This window comes from Struthio camelus, chromosome Z, assembly GCF_040807025.1.
Source record: "Struthio camelus isolate bStrCam1 chromosome Z, bStrCam1.hap1, whole genome shotgun sequence".
Classification (NCBI taxonomy): domain Eukaryota; kingdom Metazoa; phylum Chordata; class Aves; order Struthioniformes; family Struthionidae; genus Struthio; species Struthio camelus.
In genome coordinates this window covers 61,928,872-61,941,971 of record NC_090982.1, presented here as the reverse complement: position 1 = coordinate 61,941,971, position 13,100 = coordinate 61,928,872, and the positions used below count along the sequence as shown (strand labels likewise).

At 35.9% G+C, this 13,100-nt stretch overlaps 1 protein-coding gene across 11 annotated transcripts in view; it reads right to left on the bottom strand.

The window, feature by feature from the left end:
* The window catches only part of LOC138060882 (DNA polymerase kappa-like), a 35,890-nt gene that overhangs the window by 2,017 nt on the left and 20,773 nt on the right, over positions 1-13,100 (bottom strand). For 9 of the 11 annotated variants that reach the window (XM_068927643.1, XM_068927644.1, XM_068927638.1 and 6 more), the window contains 8 exons: positions 11,993-12,214; positions 10,081-10,205; positions 9,729-9,895; positions 7,567-7,599; positions 4,619-4,715; positions 3,088-3,259; positions 1,285-2,241; positions 29-80 (listed from right to left, as the gene is read on the bottom strand). In XM_068927643.1, the coding sequence (XP_068783744.1) occupies positions 29-80; positions 1,285-2,241; positions 3,088-3,259; positions 4,619-4,715; positions 7,567-7,599; positions 9,729-9,895; positions 10,081-10,205; positions 11,993-12,214 (1,825 nt within the window). The remainder of the gene's footprint in view (positions 1-28; positions 81-1,284; positions 2,242-3,087; positions 3,260-4,618; positions 4,716-7,566; positions 7,600-9,728; positions 9,896-10,080; positions 10,206-11,992; positions 12,215-13,100) is intronic. The other 2 variants (XM_068927646.1, XM_068927647.1) reach the window with 1 other exon arrangement.

Here is a 13,100-nt window from a genome sequence, read left to right as displayed (position 1 = left end):
GTGTGATCAGCTTCCAAAACACTCTTACCTTTTTGTTCCTTGTGACTGATTTGTACACTGCTGTCCTCTGCTTAAACTTCCTGAAGAACAATTGGGAACAACCAAAATGAATTACTTATGCAGAAAGAATGCTGTGGAAAATACAGACCTAGCAGAACTTTTAAAAGAATAGCTCTGAGTAAAGCTTTTCCTTCCCATTCTTTTCTGACATACCTGAACTGAATCTCTCTCAAGAAGCAGGTAACATTTTATTATCTGCAGTTTCAGTACTGTCATATATTTTCTTTAAAAAATATGTTATTATAAAAAAACCTTTAGTTATTAAATTAAGGGATTAATTTGAACTCTGCTGCAGTTTTCATAAATATTTCAGCAGAACGTAGTTGATTTTCAAGGCGGTTATTGAAAACTATGTTTTCAAATTGTTTGTCCTTCAGAGGAAAAAAGAATCTTTACTAACAGGAAGATATTTCATTTAAAACAAAGCCTGTCTGCACAGCTAATAATCACACTGCTTATAACATTTCCTTTGTAAAAAATTCATATTGTAAGTCTTAACTGTGTTCTAGTAATTCCAACACGTTAATGTTTTAATTTTCTCTCATTAAGCTCCCAAGCTAGATTACGAACAAGGCATTTTCAGCAGCTACAGAAATATCTGTGCATGGCCTCTAATCTTGTCAAAGATTCTTCATCATTATAACCCTCAAATTAATTCTTCATCAAAAAGAGAAGCTGCTTGAGTAAATAAGCAATTGGTTTGGCATGTCACAAGTGCTGTTATGCGATATATTTTATTGTTGGGGGGGGGGGGGGGGGAAAGGTTTGCAAGTTCCTGCCTTTATGCTTTAGTTCACAACCTCTTTGTTTTTGCCAACATACTACTTAATGGAACTTTTCTGTCAACCGAATGAAATGATCCAGGCTAAAAACATTTTCACTGATAGAAATTTCAGAGGGACCTTACAAACACCTTTCTGAGCATGGTTGGGGGATAGCAAACATGGGACTAGACAGAAATGAGTAGTAATTCCTACATCACCTTCACCGCAAAAGAGAATGCACTGCGCAACTACTACAAATTCATAAATCTAATTTGTCATTGAAAGGGATTTGATATTTTTATTTAAAAAAAATGTTTACTCTTACACACACCTTACTCAAATTAATTTGTGGCAACAGTCTCAAGGCCCTGAAAAGTTCAAAGTATACCATAATCACATTATTTTTATTACACAAATTGGTAATTTGAACAATCAAACAAATCTTAATGCGCATACTCACCAACTCTGTTTGAATTTTCTGTATCATAAGTCTTAGTAGGACAATTGTTTTTTTCTGTCAGCTCCTGGATAATGCCTTTATTTAAGCAGATATCCACATGTCTATTAAACAACATAAGACTAGTGGTTTTCTGTTCTAAATTACAAACTGGACAAACAAGAACATTGTCTTCTTTGGCTTCAAAGAAACAGGATGAACTAGTTTCTTCCGTATTCTCAATCTTTTCAAGATGGTCTGCATTCTCCAGAGAAATTCTTTTGGGAAAAAGACACTGTTTTATACACACGTTTCTAGCAATATCACCAAGCTGGCTAGGCTGTCTTTCTTTGTGAGGTTTAGCAACTACCATCTGAGTGAATTTTTCTGCGCTACTGCTAGCAGAGTTGACATCTGTACTTGCTGACTGGCATGTACCTGCTAATTGATCCATATTACTTTTTTGACATACCTCAACATTTTCATTTTTACAGCATGGAATAGAGTTAAATGTATTTTCTTTTGAACTCTCATTCTTCAATATTTCTACAGTATCTTTAACAAGACTCCCAGCAAGGCACTCATCAATATGTCTGTTAAGCTCCTCCAAACTACTGCTGCTTTGCTCCTCAAAGCACACAGGGCAGGTGAAGATCTTATGCACAGCAGAATTCTGCATGGCTGTGACTTTGCTAGTTTCTTCCATAAAATTTGCTGATGATTTCCTATCATGAAAGACCCGCTTATCTACATCTTCATTTAGAAAAAGATCCTCCCTGTTTTGTTGCCTTGCAGCTCGCTTTTTATCAAAAAAACTCCCTCTGGGAGCTGCTTCTGAATTTTTTGTGCAGAGTTCTTGGTTGGATTTCCCTGGCTCAAGCCTAAGAAAATTGATTTCTTTTCCTGATTTGAGAAAACTTTTAATACTTCTTTGTTGGTACTTCTTCTCTTCTTCACTTAGAAATCCTGATACTCGTACACCTAATGATGAAAAACAAAAGTTACAGCTTATAACACCAATTTTCTGAAATGTTGACATTAGTACTTAATGAACACCTTTCTCAGGTATATAACAACTCAATAAAAGCACACCCTAACTCTAAACAGAAGCCATACTACCTGCAAATGCTAACAGTGGATCACAAGATCCATACACTTTCTCATCATGCCTGAATACTTGCCCAACTCTATAACTAACTTCAGTTACCATGAAGTATTAACTGATTGCACTATAATGGGAGGCTATGAACTTAATAGTTACGTAAAATCAAGTCTGAAAGATAGTTCTGCGTAAAATTTTCCCATCAAAAATATTTTTTCCTTCAGTATGTTTTAATAGAACAAATCAGTTTTATTTATCACTGAATGGTTCAAATAGAAATACGTACAAGCACCTGAAGTACGTTGGGTCTTAAAATTCAAACGTACAATTAACTTCTGCAAGAAATCTGGTACCTTCTGTCAAAACACAGCATCTTCAAATTCTAAGCACTTTTATTTAAGGCTTTTGTTTCTATGCTGCTGTGGTACAAAGCAGATTTAAAAGCTCTTTTAAGGAAGTAGAACCAAAGACTGCTACGCATTAAGTTTCTGCTCTCATGCCAAGGTGTACATTGCTCCAGGGACAACAGGTGGTAGGAAAGATACAACCTAAGATAGTGAAACAATCCTGAGTCACTATTCAGCGCTCCAGAACTGCTCCACTATGCAAAAACTAGCAGGGTAACGGAAAAAGAATAAATCAGTTATTCCAATTTTACTTCAGAGTACAATCTATTATTTTGATACACAGTAACTCTAAAAAGGAACAAATTTGAAATATTATACCCATTAGTCTTATCCGTAAAGGATGAGGAGAAACAGTATCAATTTCCGTCCCTAATAAGTCTTTAGCAACAGCAAATATTTCCTCCTCAGTAGAAACAGAAGATGGCACAGTTGAAGCTCTTGTTTTTACTTCAAAGTTCACATTCTTCAGCTTCAGGGTAACAGTTTTACCCTACGAAAGAAAGTTACACATCTACCACATGGCACAGAAACAATTCTTACGTAACTTCTATATAAAGGCGTTAAAGTCCTAGTCAAGACTCTACCTGTATTTGGGCACGGCAAGGGGCACTGCCAAGGACTTGTCTATAAGATTCTGTACTTGCTCCCAAACTGCTGCCAAAGATGAATTTTGTAAACTGGTTCATTTGGCTACAGTCCCCAGCAGACCATCTGCCAGCGGTGCAGAGTCAATACATTTCATGCTCTGGCTGCAGCCAGAACTTCTGCCACTGCCTATCACAAATGTTATTTCCTGACCCGGGAACTTTCAGCACCAGTTATCTCAACCTTGCTGAGAAAACGAGTGAGGATCCTTAGGTGATATCCAATGAAGGGTCTGCTGAAAACTTCCTCCCGCACGGCGCTATCAGAACAACACACAGCATCTATGTATGTAAATACAGAGTCAGAAGAGCAAAATTCTGACTGAATTCTGAATTGCATGTATGCAATTCGGTAACCACATAATAATTCTCAGCTGCTTAGTAGTCCGCTAATCTAAAAGTAATTGCCATATTTTTCTTCAAATACAAAGCCCTTGGCAACAATTTTGAAACCATTTGTGTCATTTAGCATGTCCATCCAAACGTAAATAAACTGTACTTTGGTACTCTTGAAAGTTTACCCTTTGTCCTTCACAGCCACTGATTTCCCTTTCTTCCTGTCATCTTTTGAGACCAATTTTTTTTTATGGCTGAAGAGGGCTAATCAGAATTCTTCTAGGTCTTGAATGTTATTCCTTGCTTTACCACAAAGAGCACTATAGAAAATATGAACTGTTTTTTCCAGAGAAAAAACAGAAATTAGGGGGGAGAAGAAATACAGAGGCTGTTTATACCATTCACACCATTAAAAAATATGAATACCTTTTCAGCAAGTACAGGACACACGAACCTTTTAGAACTACGCTATGGGCTATCAGCTGGATCCTCTGTGAATACATGACACAGATCATGACAGAACGCCGTCCTTTAAACACATCAGAACTATATGATCGGCCAGAGCACAGATCCTAGACAGTCCACTCTTTTCAGTCACTCCATTTGTTTATTAACATTGCTTTTTAGCATAAAATCTCTTGTATGTCAAATAATTTGGTGAATTAATTTAATTTTTCCAGAGATGATATTAAACAGCCATCTGAGCAAAATCAAATTTCTGTCTAAATCATGTGCAAATTAAAGAATGGAATCTTTTGAAGACAGAATGCAGGGTAGGATACTGCTGAAAGCCTTAGCACTAACACCGCATTTAATAAACCTGAATGCCAAGTGTTATCTTTCTGCAAGTAATAGAGAAGAGCAAATACCTTAAGTCCCTCTTTCTGTAACTCTTGAGCCAGGTCTCTGCAAAGTTCTCGACACAAGCTATACTGATCTTCTGCTGTGTTAATTTCACTGAACGTTCTAAGGAAAAGATAAGATTTTTTCAGTATGAATCCTAAAATTTGTTCAGTGACTATCTAAAAAATATGTTTCGAGCACTTTAACAAAACTACATCAGAAGAAGGTTGTAGGGGTTAAGTGTTGACTTCAGAGGGAGAATGAATATTAACATGAATACTATTCAGAAAGATCTATGCACGTATATGTGTTTCAAAAAAGATCACAAACCCCTCCAAATAATTTGGCAGTTTCAGCTTCTCATGAAGTATTTAAAAATGCAGATTTAAGCTCATTAATGCTTCAGTATTTACATGAGACAACACTAACACCAACTGAATTCACGGAGTGAGCCAACTCATTTGTATGTGGTCTCCTTTGTACAGTGCTGTGTAACATCAGAAGAATGAAAGGATTAGAAAGTCAACCTCAGAGCCAAGTACCAGAAATAAATAATGCAGATGCTAAGAAAAAGTTTGCCAGCTAGAATAATTATGGCTAGCCTCAGAGGAGGAAAAACAAGCTTTCTGCCAAAAATATTGCTATGTTGCTAACTGCCTTCCCAAGAGAGTTCCTTAGCAGGGGAATTACAGTTCTGGGTGGTGTTTTTTTTTTTTTTTTTTGGTGTGTATCTGCCTTTCAGTACTAACTGGAGAGGAAAGGCAACGTTTGGCCTGTAGTGGTTTTAAGAGAAGCTGGTAGCAAAACTTATGGCTGCCAGATGCTTTTGGGAAGGTCTCACAGATCCATTGTTTCACGCTAGCCTTTGTATTTAGGAATGTGAGGTCCCTGAACTTGTCGATTTCCCATCTCTTAAGTGACATTCAGGTTTACCTGACTGTGTGGAAAAGTCATCCCCTATCACGATTCACATTCCCCTAAGAACATTTGCAGGTTGTCAAAATAACTAAGGACGAACATTTCACTGTGGGTCCTATAACATTATCCAAGTGCTGTACTGACAACACAGCATGGCAATGCTGCAGTAATTGGGAAACTGTAAAAACAGTAGCTTTGGAAGGGGTAGGATAGAGAGTGCATTTTCAGGCCCATCTCTTCCCCCCATGCAACTAACTGTACAACTTCAGCAGCACATCTCTCTTGCTAGTCTAAACCCATCTCTCTCAGGAAGGGGAGATGAAGAGAAGAAAAATACAAGGGTACAAGAGGCTACCCAGATTATCCATCTGCCTCCAAAACCAGCACAAGACTACAGTTCTGTTTCTCAGCTCTGGTGGTACTAAATCTTCTGGAGCTTATTTAGGCTGCCCACAACTATTAAGTCTCAACATGAATAAGAATCTTTTCCTATCTTCTTTTCTAAGATGAGACAACACATGAGGGTAGAAATAATTACTACAGCTCTGCACAGATTCCTTCCCCACAATATCTCCTTTTTAAATACAAACCTTAGAAAGTGACATACAGCACCTGCTTAAGCCACTTTAAGTTACTAAACATAAGTAAGGAAATGTAACATTTTCAGCTGCCCATGCAAAGTTAGCACTTGCCTTGCAAGTCTGCATTATGCAATACTCATTTCACACGTGACTGCAGGCTATTTTTCCTAAAAGACTGACGCTGTATTCGTTCTGCACACTGAACAGATGCATGGAAATCAGAAAAAGAAGAGGGAAGATGAAACAGGTTTGGTGCATCAGAAGAAGCAGATAAGAAACAACAAGGAAGAGAAGGCATCAGATTTTCTTTCAATTTCTCTTTGAAAAACTGAAGAGATACTAAGCAAGAATAAAATGGGGAGATGACATGGACACTTTCAAGAAGATTGCCTAATTTTGTGAAGAGGTAGCTATGATCTCATGCTTGAGATTTTACTGGGACTATGTGAATTGGGAAAACATATGCTGGGAAAAGAGAGAGAAGAAACGAAAGAGAAAACGTAAGAAAGCGGTTGGAAACTCATAAAAATATCTTAGCAAAACTTCATCACAGGAAGCGATAAGCACATATAATGTGCTTATCCTGGCATAAAATAGAAACATGCCGAAAACTACATAAACTTCCAAGCTTCGGGTCATATGAAGGCCTTTGTGAGCCAATGAGAAAGCTCTCTCAACTGCATACTGAAAAGTATGTCATCCATAGAAACTAATACAATCATTTTCTATTGATGGCCTGGATTCACTAAATTAGGTGGTAAAAATGGAAAAGACCAGGACTGGGGGGTACATAACAGTCTTTAAGTACACAAAAAGGTTTTGCTAAGAGGAAGGAAATCTAATTGATCTGAAGAACAATTAGGGCTTAACTTACTAGTTAAGTAGATCTGTCCTAATTGCAAGGACACCAAAGCACTGGAATAGCTTATCTATGGGAGATTGTGGTGCTTTGTTCAGCAGAGACTTAAGAACAAGCTACACAAAAGTCTCTCAGGAGTGACCCGTGTATAGGTGATTTTGCCTTAGGAATGGGAGGATGGTAGACTTCATCAGTTTTCAGGTTTCTCCACCTTTCTATGATGTTAGGACTGCAGACATTCCCTTAGAATGTAATCAGAACAACAACAACAGTTAAAAATTGGAACATATTAGAGACATTAACCTAGAACATAAAAAAAAATTCAAATTTTTATATTCCCACTGCATATTATGGCTTAAAGACCATTTGATGCATTAAAGGCATTAGGAGAAGCAGATAATGAGAAAAGAGAAGAGAGAAATAGACAGGAGTAACTCTAAAATTCTGAAGCAAAAAAGGAATCTGAACTGAATTTGATAATCTGATGTAGTGAACTCACTGTACATGCAATTAGCTTTTTAACACAGGCAGCTATATGGTGAAATTATTTGACAAAAAAAATTTTTACACTAGTTGGTATTAAGTGGGTAATCTTTTCAATATTAAAAAGGCATACCTTTCAGTGCTCATACTTTTTCTTTCTCCATCCCTTTAAAAGAAAAAATATTTTATATACTCACTTTACTTATAATTGTTACCTTTTTAATAAACTCCGAGTCAACCATCCACGTCTCAATAAATAACAGCAACCTTTTCTATAGTCTGGATGTTAGCTTTTTCTACAAATCTTACATAACAAGTTTCAGAGCGTACAAAAAGGAAACGATATGTCCATAAAACTTATACTACTATAGATGAAGTAGAGTCATAGAACAGTCACAGATGTCAATAAAAAGTCTACAGTTTGTAAAATTAGTCAGCCTTCTCCATTATTACGAGTCTGTTGAGTTAAAAACAAAACTAACATAAACTAACTACAATTCCTACACTGTCTTGCCAAGCTATATACTACAAAGTACTTTGACAAAAATCCTGAGCATACTACCAATATTTGTTCATCTGAGGGATTAGTTTGCTTTCTGTCTTAGACTATCGTCCTTTTTAAAGGGGATGAATATTTTTTTCCTCATGGTTGTTTCGTTCTTTTGACTAAGCATCCTTTAACAATTGTTCTTCATAAAAGCAGTTCCTCAGAGGATTTTCTTTAAGTTCTTTTTCTGTTTATAAGTCTGAGAAATAACAAGTTTGGTATCCTCACCCTTCCTAAAAGAAGCTGGTCAAAGACAATGACTATAAGATGAAACATTTACTGATGAATCAGATGTTGATATGTTACAGGCTTGCTTTCTCCACCTTAAAAATCAACAAAATCAACTTGGTATCAGTAAAAATCAAACTAAAAAAATCAATTTCTTAGACAATACAATTAAAAACATTTTCTTCACTTTCATCTTTTGAAATACTTCTACTTTTTTTTTTCTTTTAAATGTACTATGAGATTTCCCAGACTATACAACAGCTAAACAGGGTAAACAAAGGAAGATAGTGCATCAGTTCCTAAAGAATCATTTGAGGTTGCATTATCAGAACAGAAATAAAGTATTTGGACAACCTCATTTCATCTTTTGGCAAGTCACCTTTACAAAGTCAACCTTCCTGCATATTTTGTTTCAAGTTAAAACTTCTGCAAGGGAAAAGAAAAACCCCTAAGATCTGTGGTAGTACCCTAGTGGCCTACAAATTGCTAACTGTATATATGATTTTGTCATCAAGTGAAAAATGGAAGATCAATCCTTGTCAGAGAAGTAATGTAAATAACACAGAATAGGTTTTTCTGAAGTACTTAAGACGCTTTGGAACCTAACTCCTAATTAAACCAAATCAAAGTCCCAAATCACTTTTAAATAGAATTTCAGCACTTTTGAAAGCTACCTAGAAGCAATATTTAATGAAGGAATACTTAAAAGAAAGGGCTCAGAGTCCTTAATTAAGACTCTTGGTTACTTAAGACAGCAAATTTGTGTTTGTTTGTTTTGTTTTTAAGAACAAGACAGAGTTACATATTTATGTTCAGGGCAGCCTTAGCAGTGACGCATATTATTGAAAAGATGTACTTACTGGAAAGAATAATTTCCCCCCTTCCAAATAGGAAGGAGGCTAATCACCCATTCTGATACCCTAGTAGTATGACCTTCAAAGAACAGACATGAAGGGGGGTATAGAAATACTCCGTTCTAAGTCCAGCAAATTCACAAATAGTTATTACAAATATGTACACAAACATGAAGGGAGGCACAGAATTGAAGGCAGATACTTAACTTACTTTCAATAGTGAATGAAGAAGATCAGACACCGATGTGAATGTTACAATCATACAGTAATAATAAAGAGCAAGGGTTGCTCTTAGAATCTCTGTTTAGGGTCAATTACTCATTTCTCACTAGTTATTTTAGTAATTATGAAGTTATCCTAAACAATACTACCTTAATATCTTGATATACACTTAGGCACAACTTCTATGACCCTTTTTGGGTTTCACATATTAGACATGGCTGTTACACATAACGGCCAAATATTATAAAGCAAAAGTTTTGTATCTTTCTTGTAAGCATACTAACAACACAGGCACCACAAAACTACTTAAAAATATATATATTAAATGAGCCACATTTTCATATCTGTTGAGTTGCCAGTAAAATGTCTTAAAATATATACTATGTAACACATACTATAAAGCATTTAACAAACTGCAAATGCATAAAAAGCCCCAGAACATACTTTTCCAAATGTGTTGAGCCCAAACCAAGTGATATCTCCAAGAAATTATGCCAAGACGCTTCTGAAAAAAGAAGAGAAAGCAGTGCCCTCTGCTGGTAAAGTTCTGAGCAAGTCACAATTCCAAGGGCTTTTAACATCTTCTCTGTTACTTTTCCTATACCTGGCACCTGAAAAAGAGCAAGTATCAATGAGCTGGAAACTTCCCATTTGTAGATTCAATATCTACACAATTTACTTCAAACACTACTGGGCAAATTACCTAAAAAAAGGTGTATTTATTTAGTAAAAATCTTGCTTTTAGAGCATAAAAAAGCATATACGATTGTATAGTAAATGTCATGGTATCTCTTACCTTCCTAATGGGCAAATCTTTCACGAAGTCTAGCACAGCTTGTCTCTCCGGAGTAATTCTGTATTGTCCATTAGGTTTATTATGATCACTGCACATTTTTGCTAACATTGTATTTGGAGCTATTCCTTAAAAAAAAAAAAAAAAAAACACATACACACGCAACAATAAACATACTTTATTTAAAATACAAGACAATCTTTAATTTCAGTTGTTCAGGAGCTAAAGGTGCAAGAGTAACCTACACACTTGGCAAAGACTAAACATAAGCAAAAGAGGAGATAACTGATGATAACTAGATTTGTTATAATTCTGCAGAATTTTTTGTAATAGACATGCAAGAACTTAAGTATATAAATACATAGGGCAGCTTGAATATAACTGATGCACCAGATGAAGCATACCAACTATTTCGAGATAGTCAAGGTAACACAACAGTGTTACTGTAATCAGTCACAAGGGGTTAAATTCCACGTGTTTAAAAATAACATCAGTTACCTGACTGAACAATTTTATGATGCCAATAATTACAGTAAGAGAAAAGGAAATGTTTACATTAGTTATAACAAAGTCCAATCTAAAGGAGATATTTCCTAATCACAGTTCAGCAAAAAGACTAAATTAATTTTGACTAAATTTAACAAACTAAATTCTTCTGTGGACTACCACTACTATGTAGTTATTTAGTATTTATATATATATATATTTCAATTATGCTGTTTGGTAGAGAAGGGACTTTTCTCTTTTCCAAAGTAAGTTTTTAGAAATAAACTCTGAAATAATAAACAGACAAATAGAATTATTCTCCTCCACAGTCCAAGTGATCTAACTTTTGATTTGTTTAATAAATTATTGCTGTAATTTATTAGTCAAGATGGTAGAAATAATTCTATCATTACCGCTTATCATATTTTTCAGCCTTCTCTTTTTCACTTTTGGGTATAAAAACCCCTGATGCACTTACGAGAGCTACGTCTGTTTTCTAGACGGCAGCTCATCCTCAGGAAGACAAAACTTCAGCAGAATAAAATTCTTATTTTGCCACCACTCGTGATATAATATTTGTGGGGTCTTATCCTGCCTCTTCCCGTTAGCTGTTCCTTTACCTCTGCTTACACTTGACATTTCCCTGATCACTACTCGGCTGCCCATTCTTCCACACCTGCTTCATAAAGCTCAGCACTCCCAGATGACTCACTGTACTGGACCACAAAGCCACAAGGACAGCATCCAAACTGAGTGGCTAGGAATTTGTTATTTTCTAAGGACCTAATCCAGATATCGTCAGAACAGTAGACACTTGCAGGTAGGTTGCATAAAGTTAAAAGATCTAAAACTTGAAAGATAAATATTAATAAACTATTTACCAGCTTTTGAACTTCAAAACTTACTTATAACATTTTAATGAATTTTAATATTGCATAATCAAGGAACAACAGTGTGGAGAACCATTAGAGTACTTAACTATATAGGTCTGCTATACCAACCAACAGCAGCCAGTGACAGATTTCTCTATGACACAGGCTTATAAAAACAATCTATGTGAGGCACTAACAAGTATCATCAGTGTTAAGACTAGCACCTGAGCCCCCAGTCATTCTTCCATGTTACTTCTATTTCAAAAAAGAAAGAAAGAAAAAGTCACGTTCTTTTTGCTAAGATCTTTGCAAATACTGAGAAAGCTTTTATAAAAAAATAAATAAATAAATAAAAACAGGACTGGGTTTGATTCCTATAACATTTCTTGAGAGACCTGAAAGTCAGTCTTTACAGACCTGCAAACAGGTCATACTACTTTGCAGCACAAGAATGCTGTGGCAATGCTGATTTCTTATAGCTGTAATGCCCTCTGAGATTTCTGTGTGGAAGACGTCATAGAAATACAAAGCATTATCACTCATACGTGTCTGAATACCTGCACTAGCAGTCAGTCTGGTTTTCTGTTCAATCCTAAAGCGAATTTCCTTCACAACTTCCTCTGCAGAAGTTCCAAAGACGATCGAATTCACTGCTGGCAGATTTCTCTGTTCCGGGTGGTCATCTGTCAGAGATGCATTGTCTTCGAACAGTAGCGGTGAAGAAGAGAACGTATCTTCATTTAAATTGAATTTGGTGGACATGTTCATATCCTGTTTATCTATGTTACAAAAGAATTCACAATGAATCCATCCATATACAATGTATATTTTATTGACTACCTTCTGCAGTGGCTGAAAAGAAGTAGAATAGCAACTTTACTTTTTTTATTCGAACAGAAAAAGTGTATAATTACTTACCTAAAACAACCAAGCAATACAACTATTTTAAGAAAGGGGAGTCATAACAGCTTTGTTAGTAATATGATTTGAGCTTGACTTTAGATTAGAAGATCTGGCTAGGAGACTGGACTTTTCCTCCAGAAAAACATCAAGGTTTAAAGCCCTGTGGCTGTAACAGCAGAAGAACGTCAAGGTTTTGGCATTATTTTTGTTTCATATCAGAGTGAAAGATGGAGGGTCCCTTTTTTTGTAGAAGTAAAAATCCTTTGCAGAAGCTTTTTTCAGAGTTCTCCAAGCAAATTAAGGTTCTAGAATATCTAGTTCTAGAATAGCAACCTGGTGAGCTTCTTATTTGTACCTGCAGTCATCACAGAATCTGTAAAATCAGCAGCCTTGCATTTGACTCTACAAACACTTTACTATTACAGGTTCACATTCTTACTGTTTGCTTGTGTTTCAAAAGAACACAGACTTGAAAAAAAGCACAAAGAAAGAGACATGTGACTACACGTTAGCGACAACTATTTTGTAAAGACAATGTCAGTTTGGTGCTTTTTGTTCTACTAATGCTTTTCAGTATAGTGTATCCTTGATTATCCTCTTGGCTATGTCAAAGGCTGTTTCAATCATTTTTGAGCACTGAGAATATAAATGTTTCGGTTTGTGCATCAAACATCAGCATGACTCTTTTTTACTATTCCCAGCTGTGCATATCGCTGTGGGTGTGGTTCCAACTACATCTTCTGGAGCCAAATGCAATGCAGT